Here is a 12,509-nt window from a genome sequence, read left to right on the forward strand (position 1 = left end):
GGTAAACTTTTAAGGAATTATTGGAATTTTCTTCCTGAAGGTTTTGTAAATTTTCTGAAATTTGGTGATTTTTTTTGCTGAATTTTTTTCAGATAAGGGAACAATATTTTTTGGTGCCCGTAAATGAAGACAGCAGGAGGGTTAAGGTGGAGGAAGATTAAATTATAACAGTTTCGTTTTTAAAATGGTATATAATAAACTGATTTCTTATACATAAAATTCACAATAAACACTTTTTCTGTCTTAAAGGGGACCACAGTGTTTCTGTAGGTTGTACCACATCCTAGGAAAGCAATCTGATGCATTTCCACACATTACTGCTGCAGGTTTGACAGTACTCTTAGGTTTCCTTCGTTAGATATCTGCTGCTATGGAACCATGACATCCAGGAGACGGCGTGTTGTGTCCGTGTTCAGGCGAGCATGTGTCTCATACATGCACATGTTAGTGTATGTGTGCATGTTGGTGTGCAAGTGGGAATTTGCGCTTTGCGGCATGTGTGCCCTCAGCATGGGGCCGAGGCGGGCCCCGTGCCGGCCAGCTGGAGGCTCAATCTGTTGAGGGGGTCCGCCGCTCAGTGGTGGGAGGTCGGCCGGACCCACAACGACGCCCCGACCATTTGCCCCGGCCTCCCCTCTGACCAGGACGGGCAGCTTGGCAGGCCCAGCCAGGGACTGACAGCTCTGCACTACCCAATCCACAAGACACTGCAGAGGAGGAGGAGGAGGAGGAAGGTTAGACATGCAGGAGAGAAGTGAGAGGATGGGATGTGGAGGTGGTGGCAAGTTTAGGGAAGGAGGGGGAGGAGGAGGGGAAGGAGAGGGAGGAGGGGAAATGGCAAGACAAACAGCAGCAGAGCAAAGAGATAGAAGCAGATAGAGACAGACAGAAAAGTTTAGAGAAGGGAGGAAAGGGATGCAGGAAGATCTGATGCACAACATGGGTCATTTTCCATTGAATATGGGTCCCTTTTGACCTGTGTTGTGCATCAAAAGGTTAAGAAGATGAGCAGAGAAATTGAGGAAGGAGGTGGGTTTGGACTTTGTGAAAGTAAAATCCATCATGGGCTCTTAGGTCGTCATTTATTACCTTTTTTTTTGTTTGTTTTATGTAGATGTGTCTGCCTGAAAGCTTTTTGTCTTTGGAATGATGGACTCGGCAGTTCTTCTGAACAACAGCCTCAGAACGCTGCAGCCAGAACGTTCCACATGTGTTGATATATAGTTGTACAGGAACGTCTGGTAAAGAATGTCTTCATAACGTCTTGAAGATGCTCTTTGAATGTTGCACTGAGAGCATCTTTGTGAAAACGTGTTCCTTCAACATAAAGGCCAAATGCTCTTTCTTTGATATATCACATTATAATAATGCTCTAAACATGCTCTGTATAAAAACATTCTGTCAGCACAGGCTTCAAAAACATCCAGATGTTGGTTTGAAAATGTTCTTTCTTTGTTATCATGGAACATTGAAAGAATGTTTTACAGAGGAACGTTCTGGAATGCGTTCCTCAACTTCATCTTCACTGAATATTCCACCTTTGGTAGTTTATCACTTCACAAAAACGCCTCATAAAAAATTCCCCTTGAAAACATCTGGAGAACGTTTTCTGAATGTTGGTTTGAAAACATCCTGTATTCCCGAGAACAGCCTCTAAATGTAGACATTAAAAGTTTTTAACTTCACAGGAACATTACAAGAAATTAAACTATTTTACAGCTTTTTTTTGCACTTTCTTATATTGAAAATGATTATAATTTGTAGGTAATGTAATCCAGTGCTGAGGGAGCATTACCAGCCTGATGGGAAACTTTATTTTGGTAAATTTCGGTCATAAATGTAGAATCTGATGGAAGTTTTGTTGTTTCTTCATGGAGTCTTACTACTACAACTGCCAAACTACATGTGGGGTGAAATACTTCAGGGACCGTGAGCTTCATCCACATCATGTTGTTGTGTAGGCATGTGTGTGTGTGTTTAGTGTGTGTCTTTACCAGGCTGGTCCGCTGCTCGCTCTGACAGTTTGATGCAGGGCACCGGGGTTACATCTGAGGGAGTGTTTTTAGCGGTCACCAGTCTACAGAGGGGACGCTAGCTGGCACCATCTGGTCCTGAGACCCAACGTTTATCTGGCACAGTCTTGGCCAATGTCCATACCTGCTTGTTCCACACACACACACACACACACACACACACACACACACACACACACACACACACACACACACACTTTGTGGGGTCAAGCTCCCCTAAACGGCAGGCTGAGAGCAGATGTCCGTCAACCCTCCCAGTCCAGTTAATTAAGCAGCATCACAAACAGCAAGGAGATAACTCAGATATGCATACACACACACACACATACACACACACACATTCACACTGTACATACCCACAACCACACAACCCAACGGCTGTTTGTCCTTCCTGCAGAGGAGCAAACAGGAAGTGCAGATAGTTGTGTATTTGTGTGTATCTTATTGCAGAAAACATCAGATATGCATCAGACTGAAGGTTAAGAAGGTTGCTGATGATTGTTGGAGCAGATCTGAGGCTTCAGAGCAGAATCTGACTACTTTCAAGAACTGCAATGCTGACTATCTGTATAATATTGTTGTATTATTGTTTACACAGAATAACCAGAGGCAGTTTTCCACTAAACCAGTGGTCAGGGCATGAATCTAACAGTGAGACTAACTCTATTTTTACTTTAGGATTCACACTTTGACCAAACAGGATGGTCAAAATATAGAACTGTCAGAGGTAATCTACGATAAAGATCGCAACACAAGCATCCTGAGGTGGACGAACATGATTCCGTAAAGAATCAGATTGTCCTCAGCTTTGCTCCTAACCAGGCATGTTCATGAATAATGGATGAATTGCCATGAATGATTTATTGATTGAAAATATATTGGCCGCTAATGCAGAAGACGAGGACATGTATGGCAGAACAGATATTAAACATCAGATGTAGTACCTGGTTCGGCCACCAGGTGGATCCTCTTGCTGTTTAACACTGTAGTGACCTGAGCAGGTGTGCACTTCAGCTTGTTTTATGCTTGTAGCGCCTGCGAGGTCCGTGCGTCTGTGTGTGGATGAATTACCTCATTTTATCGCCCACGCCTCCTCACACAGTCCATCTCAAGTGGGAAATGTCCATAAAACGAAGTGCTAAAAATTGCAATTATTGGGTAAAATGCCATGTTGTATGTGGTGTAAGCAATGGCAAACTTCTTCTACTCTAGTTTAGTACCGCAGTAGATATGTGTTTGCGATACACTGCCCCCTGTAGTTTGGGAGCAGACACTGCATGGAGTCTGAAGCTATACGGTCTTTGGAGCAGATTTCCAATAGTCTCATTTCTGCGTTTTTCGTTCATGCGGAAAGCATAGCCCAACCTTAAGACTATGAGCAGTCCATGGTTGGCAAGCAGAGAGCACTGTGGGAGTTTTGGTAGCAAAGAGGCACCATGACAAAGTCTTCTGTGATGGTTAATGGATCTGGTCAGAGCTCCTGTTTATATGTGGACGGTTCATCAGTAGACACATGATGTTTGTAACTAAGTTAAAATTAATCTTTTATCTGCTCAATAATCTTTCATTTGGCAGGTTTGTAGAATAAAACCTGGATGTTTATGAGGACATCTGAAATTTTTATTTCATCCATGAAATACTTTGAGTTAAAAATTGTTTTTATAGCTTGTTGACTCACTTTCTGCATGTCATTTTTGAACCACAATAATAATCACTTTATTTCTATAGCAGCCTTAAGAACAGTGTTCACAAAGAGCTGTGACAGTTAAAACATGCAAAAACAATCAAACAAGCCATAGGAGAGCAGTCAATTAAAATAAAATACTAAAAATGAGAATAATTAAATGAATAATTAGCTAGATTAGCATGCAACTCAAACAACTTCACTAGACAGTTTGAAAATTAAAGAACAAGATTGAGGTTTAAAATTAAAAGTAAAAAAAAAAAAATAGCAAGACGGCATCACACCAAAGAATCAGGCAACTGAAAGTGAAATAAAACCAGAGAGAACATCCAAAAAACAGGACATAATACAGAATAAAACACTAAAACTAAATAAAGCTAAAAGTAAACCTCACATAAACGCAAGTCTCTAAAAGTGGGTTTTCAGAGATGATTTAACAGAAGTTACTGACTCTGCAGGTCTTATCTCCTCCGGCAGGTCGTTCCAAAGTGGAGGTCCTGACTTGACTTTGGAACAACCAGAAGGGTCTTCCTGAAGATCTTAGGCTGATCCCTGAGTCCCTCTCATTTAGTCACATTACCCACATTGGATGTGTGCGTGTTGTTGGACTGGCAGCCTCTGTAGTTGGTTGTGGCATCATATCAGGGATGCTGAAGGGGCCTCAGTGTTTCTGCCTCTATTGTCATTGCAGCAGGCTGTGGGGTGAAGTAAGGGATTGTGTGATCCGATGAAGCGTGCTGTTATCAGAGACTTCAGCCCCAGTCATGAAGCTGACATCATCCCATTGCCTCATTTTAGAGCCGCACCCTTAAAGCAGGTCAGTCAGGACGGGACGGAGAACCCCAAAGTTCACTGCAGACATAAATGTTTGTTAGGCTTTGAAAAGTGATTTCTGAGTAGCGTATGTGTCTGAAGAAAAGACATGGCTTCATATGTGATCATGATAGACTCAGGACTTCCGCTTAAGTCAGACCTAACCTTTGAAAATAAGGACTTGAGAGGCTAAGGATTGACTGAACTGGAACTTTAAGAGACAAAAAAATAGTCATGTCAAGTTCAGATGTGGTAAAATCCCAATATATTTAGCTCTGTTCACCAAACATATGCAAAAATGTTTAAATCATGTGTTGTTTTATTGTCACCATTCAATAAAAAACTGAATGTGAAGTTCAACAGAGCTCAATAAATCCTGTCAGGTTTTGAGTTTTGGATTCCAACATGTTTGGAAAGATGGATTTGCTGACAGATACTTAAGATTTTAAGAAGCTTAATTATTAGCATTTTGCAGGAACACGTGCTGAATATTTTAGCTGCTTGGGATTTATCCACCAGATAGAAAACGACAGGTTTCTGTGTTGTGTTGCTGCCAGCTGCGGTGGGTCTGTGTGAGTTCACATGAAGACGATTTGACTTTCTCCACATTTCAGTCCAACATCAAAGCTCCCTGTGGTTAAACTCAGATCCGATTCTCAGCGTAGGAACAGGATGATATCACACCTGCACTGTGCTGATCTCTTTACAGGAAACAAAGCAGAGTTGCAGAAAGAGGAAAGTTTTACCATCTTAACCTGTAACTGAAGTGGAAGTCTGGTGCCCTCTACTGGTGAAAAGATAGAACATGTCCTTCTATTGGCTCTGGAGTTGTAGAATATGTGGCAGTGTTAGTGCATAGTTCTGGAGACAAACTGAAACCCGTTTAATATATAACTTTAAACTTTTACTCTTACTTTTTAGAGACAGTACCAGACTAAACTGTATATGTTCAGTAAAGGTGAAATCATTATCTGCAATTTCACGTCAAATCTGTCCAGTACTTGAATCTAAAATAAATATAGGGACTCCTATGAGCCCTAATGTGACAGATCAGTTATCTTTTTAAAAACCCATTTTGGTAAAAATCTGTTTTTTTCTCTTTTTTCCTTGTTCACATGCCCCTATATTGTTTTTATTTGCTTTATATCCTCACTGCCCCGTCTTTCCCTACAAAGTCGACTCCACATGTCGTTTGTTGCCACTCCTCTTTATTCACAACAACACTGTACAAAATCAGTCACAGAAAAACGTAGAACACTTGCTGGTACTTAGCATAGAGGACCACAGAGGTTAATTCTGAAAGTGACAATCCCTCCAAAAGAAATAAAACATGCAGAAGGTCATGTTGAGGTAAGAACACAGAAAGGAAACGAGTAGCATGAAACCCCGTCTGTTTGGTGAGGTGTAGCGTGGCGCCTCCTGCAGGATGTGGTCGGTGCTGTTGTTTTTCCGTGTCTCGCTGTGTTGTATTTAGTCCTGTTAGAAAGCCTCTCAGTGGTCACAGCCGAACAACTCCAGAGACACTCGGTGCTGCTCAGGTAGAGCTCTGGAGGCCACGAACAGCATGACGTTGTCGAAGTGGTAGAAGTGGTTTCCTACGATCACTTTCACTCCTCCAGGACCACACATGGCCGTGTCGACCTTCTTGAAGAGGGAGATCGGACGTTCGTTCTTTTGAACACGAGGGCTGGCCTTCATGTCCACGTCATAGATGTGATTACCTGGAGGACAACAGGAAGACAGGTCAAGAGGTTCTGGAGGTACGCATGAGCTGTGTAAAGTTCAAGAAAAAGGTTCTATCCAAAAGTGAAGCCTTGACCTGGTCTTTGTGAATTCATTGAACTTATGTCTCTGTCACTGAACTGAAGTTAAACAGATAAAAGAAGAATGACAAACAGTTTTTCCATCCCTGTTTTAGTCATAGCTAAATAAATATGGATATGTATAAAGTAATTTGTGAATTTTAGCTTCTTGTATTAAATACTTTCTAGGATAACATGTCAGTCAATCAACTTCGAGCATTTTTTGATGCTACGTTTGAGCAAGAATATCTCAGCAACTTTTAAAGACAAAAGCCTCAAATTTTCTCAGTTATTTCTTTGTCATTGATTCTGACTCTGCAATATTCAACCAGTAGATTAAATGGTCTCTGATTATTGGTAAACTGGAATATGAAAGTTGAATGGTACAGAACAACACAGAATACTTTGTAAAAAAGAAAATTACTACGTATTCTGTGTTGTTTTTTTTTAAATTACATTTCAGACAGTACTCAATATGAGTCTAAAATTTTACCATTTTCCACGTAGTTTATAATAAAAAGTTTCAAGCAAGTCAGAGCTGGTTTAGAACCCAAATAGGGACTATTTGGGGTGATTAATGAACTGTCACCTCCTGCATAATGTTATAGATGTGTTTGTACCTTTGATGAAGTGAGCGATGTGAGCACCATCTCCATGTTCACACACAAACGCAGCATCGATGTGGCCCTCGATGCCCAGCTCCGTTTTCACAGGTTTGGGGTAACCGTCCAGGTGGGTGTGGGGCTCTCCCACTTTGTAGACGTATAACTGCTCATCCTGTGGTGAAAAACAAGTAAATCCTGAGCTTTAACCTGGAGGAAGAAGTGATGTCAGCAGCAGCAGAATGTGTGAACGGTTACCTTGATCATGTAAAGATGATCATCATAGGAGAAAACGGCGTCCACTTCACTGTGCAGCTCCTTGAAGGCGCTCTCGATGGTGTCGGCCTTCAGTGTGTCGTTGCCCTCGTCTTTACGGAGGAAGTGGTGGCCTGCAGAACAAGAGAAGCACTTCAAGATGCTGCGAAAGGTAACAGCGTCAGAAAATTGCTATAAAACCCGCCTGAGAAATTAAGAACAGAAGACGCGGTCTACAAAGATACTTAAAGAGATAAGAGTATACATAAAAACTGATGGAGCCTCTGGATCTTAAAAATAACTCAAGCATAGAAGAGCCTTCAACCTGCATTCTTTGTAATGACCAGCAGGGTGAGACTGGCTGCAAAAAGAAGCCTTACTGTATAGAAATCTATGAAGAAGAAAAAAAGACCCTAATTCTAACTGGATTTGTTACCTTGGTAAACATTTTCCTGATGATGTCATAGTCTAAATTACTCGTCCTTCAGTGTTCATTTTGTAAATTATAGTCCCGTTTCGAGTAAAAAATGATAAATAAATAACCCTAACCTAACCCTAACCCCTTTTTTTAAAAAATTCAAGATAAATTCATTATTTCATTACATTTAATTCAATATAAATATACACTGACAGACTTCTGGACTGTCACATTGGATATCCATTGCCCCTATGTCCTCCAGGCAATGGTTTCATGGTGCTGCGTATAACTGTGAAAATAAGGCATTTTATTGATCAATATTTTATAATTTGCATGTTTGTTTTGAATTTAATGTCAAGACTTTGCCCCCCAAAAGCTACAAACAGCCCTGATTACATAGAATTTGTTCAATCTGCACACAAAAGGATGTAAAAACAACAAGATGCACAGAGATCCACCTGCTGGAAGTATTTAACTCAGTCAAACGTAGTCCGCAGTCACGTCTCACCTCTGAAGGCGTAGATGTTTCCGGCGTTGTCAGACGTGATGGCGTCCAGGTGAACGCGGCTGCAGCGTTCTCTCTCCACGTGGTCGCTGTTGTCACCTGAAGGGAAGCAAACACAAAGTTCCTGTTAAAGAAAAAATTCATCAGCTCTGTGTTTGCTCTGTAAAGACTGGCAGAGTTATTTTGTCGTCGCTTCAATCGCACTGACAACAAATCACACCGTTACTGGGAACGTTTAGCCTAGCCGTGCTAGACCCAGCTCTGAAGACACAAGGGTCTAGGGCTGCTCGACAGGGAGGGAGGCGGGCTAAAAGGTTGTCTTTCTAATCACTCTGCAGCAATTGGGTAGGTATACAACCAATCAGTGCAACGAATAGGCTGACGGAGTTCCTAGAGAGCCGGAAATCAGAGGATGTGGTAGTTCGGTGAAGCTTTATTTATACAGTCAATGGGTGAAGCTCAAGTATATTACAGACATGTTAACAGAAAGATTATTCAGAGTCGGTGCTAATGGAGCTCAACGACTGTTGTCGTTTTTGTTGTCGACCCTGGCAGAGAATTAAATTCGTTGCCGTGGGTTGTCTAGCGCGGCTAGGCTAGTTGTTTCCGGTTGTTTCTGTCAGAATCGTCGAGCCTCTGTCGTCACTTAGTTACGCCCGCCTTCTGACTCTACACTTCATGGTGATTCGTCGGCCAGTTTTAGGAGCATCCAACCTCGAGACTTACCGAGGGTAACTAGACCCACCCTGGCAGAGAATTACATTCGTTGCCGTGAGTTGTCTGGCGCGACTAGGCAAGGGAGCATTGGAAGCCCAGAAGAAAGTCAGTACATTTGCTTTGAACAATGCTTTCCAAAGATGAATACAAATAAAACATTTCACATTTTATGCAAAGGAAGGTGGTGGAAGGAGTGAAGGGTGGACATGTAGGTAAACTAACCACTTCAAATTTGACCCATTTTAAGTGAAGGCTGCTTAAATTGCCTAAATTAACTTACTGAACTTGGAGCACCTCATGAAGTAGTCGCGGGCCTCTTTGGGGTATTTTCCATGCACGTCGCCGGTCTTCGGGTCAAACTTGGAGAACATGTGTCCGTGGAAGCAGTAATAGTGCTCCATGAAGCGGAAAGCAGAAGTGCAGTTGGGCATGGACTTGAACTCTTTCTCCTCGACAGCCTTGGTTCTGACGTTGTAGTGAAAGATTTCGTGTCCTGCAGGGGAAAGAAATCACACATTTACGTTTTCTGAGGTTATTCTTCAGATACTTTTCCTGTAGACTTTCAGGAAGGAACATTATCCTCAAATGCTCACATCCTTGTTGGATAATCTTTGAGGGACACTTTTTAGCTGCTGCAGATCCAGGAATGTCTTTGAGTAAAAAGCAAAACCCAGCACACATTCTAATTATTTGACTTTAAATTTACTGTACACGTGTTGAGAGACAAAACAAAACTGTTACGAACACAAAATGCATTAGGGTTAAGGCACGCTTGACCGTCAATGAAAATATACAGGTGAGATAAGGAGGCTTTAGTACAGTAGAAACAGAATGCAGTCTGATAGGGGCTGAACAGTGAAACTCTCCTCAGAACAAAATGCAAACATGTTGCATCTAAACCTGCTTCAAAGTGACTGTATCACATTTGACTATCTAATTCTGAATGAGAAAATAGTCTAGTTGTTCGCAAAGGATCCATTGTTTTGTCATCTAAAGACCAGCCTCCTTAGTGATTCTAGTTATCCAAGATGTCTTCTCCTGACTGGATTCTTGCTTGTGTTGGAGCTGCTCTCAGGTGTACTTAGCTTTGCATAAAAGCGTCTGATAAATGAAACTGTAGACTTATCAAAGCATGATAATTTAGTTTCCACACAGGGAGGTTGATAAGAATACAAACTTACCCTTGAAGAAGATCACAGAGTCTTCATCACATTCTGGCTTGGGACACTCCACAGCAGCCTCCAGGTGGTCGGGGATTCCAGGGAAGACCTCGGAGATGTCCTTGGGGTATCCCTCCTCCAGTTTGTGTTGGTAGTAGCTGAACACTTTGTTGTCCTGCATTAAAGAGTCACAAGTCTCACATTAAAAAGACAAACTGATCCACTTTCACACAGCTTGGAGTCTCCTCGAAAGGAGGTAGTGCAAGAAAGAAAATCTCTAAATCTTATTTTCGAGCTTGAAGTCCCTCCCCAGTCCAGCAGCATTTCTTCATGTCTTCCATGCATACTCTCTCTCAGTAGCCTCCCAGTATACTGCAGAAACCAGCCCCTTACCGTGTTCCTGCCAGCATTGTGTTATCAACCCCCTCTGGCCTTTCTTTCCTGTGTGTTTGCCTGTTGCCAAACTCTGCTGTGACTGGTTAAACTTTGCTCACCAGGAAGAAGAACATGTGGTCGTGGTCGGCTTGGCCTTCGTAATGCATGCGGAAGGCAGCATCCACATGGCCCAGGTGGTGATGGTCGTCCAGCTCAGCGAAGGTCTCATTGGACAGCTCTGCTTTGCCGTGGAAGCCCTTGAACAGATGGTCACCTGACAGGAAATACAGGAGACTTCAACTAGAATAAGACACATTGCTTCTGCAGTGATGCTGAAACTTTGTACGATTTTCTCCAAAGGCAAGGCAAGTTTATTTGTATAGCACCCTTCATGTCCAAGACAGTTTAAAGTGCTTTATATTAAGAGCATTACAGTGAGGGTGCAGATAGTTAAGATACCATGCAGATTTCATGCATAGGCACATTAGAAAAGAAATGTTTTTAACCTGGATTTAATAGTGTCTACATCTGGGGAACGTTTAATCTCCACTGGCAGTTTGGTCCACTTGTTTGCAGCAGAACCGCTAAATGCTGCTTCTCCATGTTTAGTCTGGACTCTGGCCTGGGCTAGCTGACCTGAGTCCTTGGATCTAAGACCCCTGCTAGGCTTCTTGTATCCTAAACCGTTCTGGGATTTGTAAACGATCAATCTGAGCTGAAATAAAGAATCTGATGAATTACATGAAGGAACTCACACTTGAAGAAGTACGGGATCCCCTCTTCATTCACTGCAACAGCATCCATCTCCATACCCTCACAGCGGTCGAGGTCAGCTGTGGAATATCACAGTGATGTGGAATCATAAAGAAAGTGGTGACAAGAAGTGATAGCGTGTATGATGGTTCATATGAAAGCAATTCAACAACTCACCTGCATGGTGTGCATGGTGATCGTGGTGATCGTGGTGTTCATGGTGATCCCTGGTGGAACAGAACACAGAAAATAACACAATATTTCACATCTGCTAGCAGAGCATAAGCTGCCAGACAATTTGGATTTCAGATGTAATTCATGAAAAGAAAATCATAAGAAAATCTAATTATTGTTGTCTAAGTGTGACACAAAAATCTCTGTTCAGTATTTTTGCTTGACTTTGCACTCAGAATATACCGTGTAAAATATTGAAACCCAAGTCAAAATAGCTTTAAGGCTGCACTATTAAATCAAATGCTAAATGCTTGAGACCTCCTCTGAATCCTTTTGCACTTTGGGTCCAACCTGATCTGTATCTCTATTAAAGTCTTGTGGATTTAAAACAAGTTAATTTAAAGTTTTCATTACTATTCAGCAATTTCCAAAGTATGCAGTTGTCTTTTTAGAATTATTATTTAATGTACTTTTGCTTCTCCAAGTAAAGTCTAAAAATTAACCTAAAGAGCGCTGAAACTTTGAATAAGGCCGGTGCTCATTTCTATAATTCTGTTGCATGATACAAACTTTACAGATGTGCACTTCAGATTTGCGTTCATGATGTTACAGGATATCTGCTGTAATGGATAGCATAACAGAAATAAATTTTAAGTCTTAACCAACAGAAAAGAAACTACAAGCTGACTGAAAGTGACAAAAAAACACATAAATGCTAAAGTTTTGTCTGTCCCTGTAGGTGCATGAAGGACTACTTACGCGTCGGTCAGTGCCAGAGCCAGGCAGAGACCCAGGATGTGGGCGAGCAGCTTCATTCTGAGGCGTCCTCTGGTCCAGGGGGCTTCGCAGCTGGGCAAAAGGTACAGAAGCAGCTGTTCCTACATCCGTTTATATATCAGTCCGGTTTGATTGGTCACGTTGGGTACCAAAGGAGGAGGAGTGGCAGCAGGTTCAAGACGCCCACGATGTTTGATGTATGAGCTGCACCCCAGTCATCGGTGTTCAGAGCAGCTACCAGGAAACGGAGACCCGGACCAGCAGGGATTCAGAGAATTCAGACCACTCCCATTTCACTGGGAAGTCTAATCAATAGATCTGTATCTCAGGGGTGGCTGTGGATCAGGAGGTAGAGCGGGTTGTCCAGTGATCAAAGGGTCGGCAGTTCGATTCCCGCTCTCGCCTAGTCATGTGCTGTTGTGTCCTTGGGCAAAACACTTC

At 42.2% G+C, this 12,509-nt stretch overlaps 1 protein-coding gene across 1 annotated transcript; it reads right to left on the minus strand.

The window, feature by feature from the left end:
- Nucleotides 1-5,721: 5,721 nt before the first annotated feature.
- Nucleotides 5,722-12,215, minus strand: hpxa (hemopexin a). The gene is made up of 10 exons (XM_022210903.2): nt 12,051-12,215; nt 11,295-11,344; nt 11,120-11,197; nt 10,484-10,638; nt 10,011-10,164; nt 9,110-9,322; nt 8,116-8,211; nt 7,193-7,323; nt 6,953-7,109; nt 5,722-6,251 (listed from the first exon to the last, which is right to left on the minus strand). Exons 1-10 carry the CDS (start codon nt 12,104-12,106, stop codon nt 6,022-6,024), a joined length of 1,320 nt encoding a protein of 439 aa, XP_022066595.2. The 5' UTR covers nt 12,107-12,215; the 3' UTR covers nt 5,722-6,021.
- Between the last annotated feature and the right edge of the window lie 294 nt (nt 12,216-12,509).

The sequence above is a fragment of the Acanthochromis polyacanthus genome, chromosome 14, assembly GCF_021347895.1.
Source record: "Acanthochromis polyacanthus isolate Apoly-LR-REF ecotype Palm Island chromosome 14, KAUST_Apoly_ChrSc, whole genome shotgun sequence".
Classification (NCBI taxonomy): domain Eukaryota; kingdom Metazoa; phylum Chordata; class Actinopteri; family Pomacentridae; genus Acanthochromis; species Acanthochromis polyacanthus.

What these genes read in the sequence shown, in the direction of transcription:
- hpxa (XM_022210903.2), bottom strand. Translation starts at nt 12,106, where the DNA reads ATGAAGCTGCTCGCCCACATCCTGGGTCTCTGCCTGGCTCTGGCACTG. An exon ending in CTCTGTGATCTTCTTCAAGG is followed by an intron (nt 9,323 to 10,010) that starts GTAAGTTTGTAT and finishes TTTCCCCTGCAG; the next exon opens with GACACGAAATCTTTCACTAC. An exon ending in ATCATCTTTACATGATCAAG is followed by an intron (nt 7,110 to 7,192) that starts GTAACCGTTCAC and finishes TTTTCACCACAG; the next exon opens with GATGAGCAGTTATACGTCTA.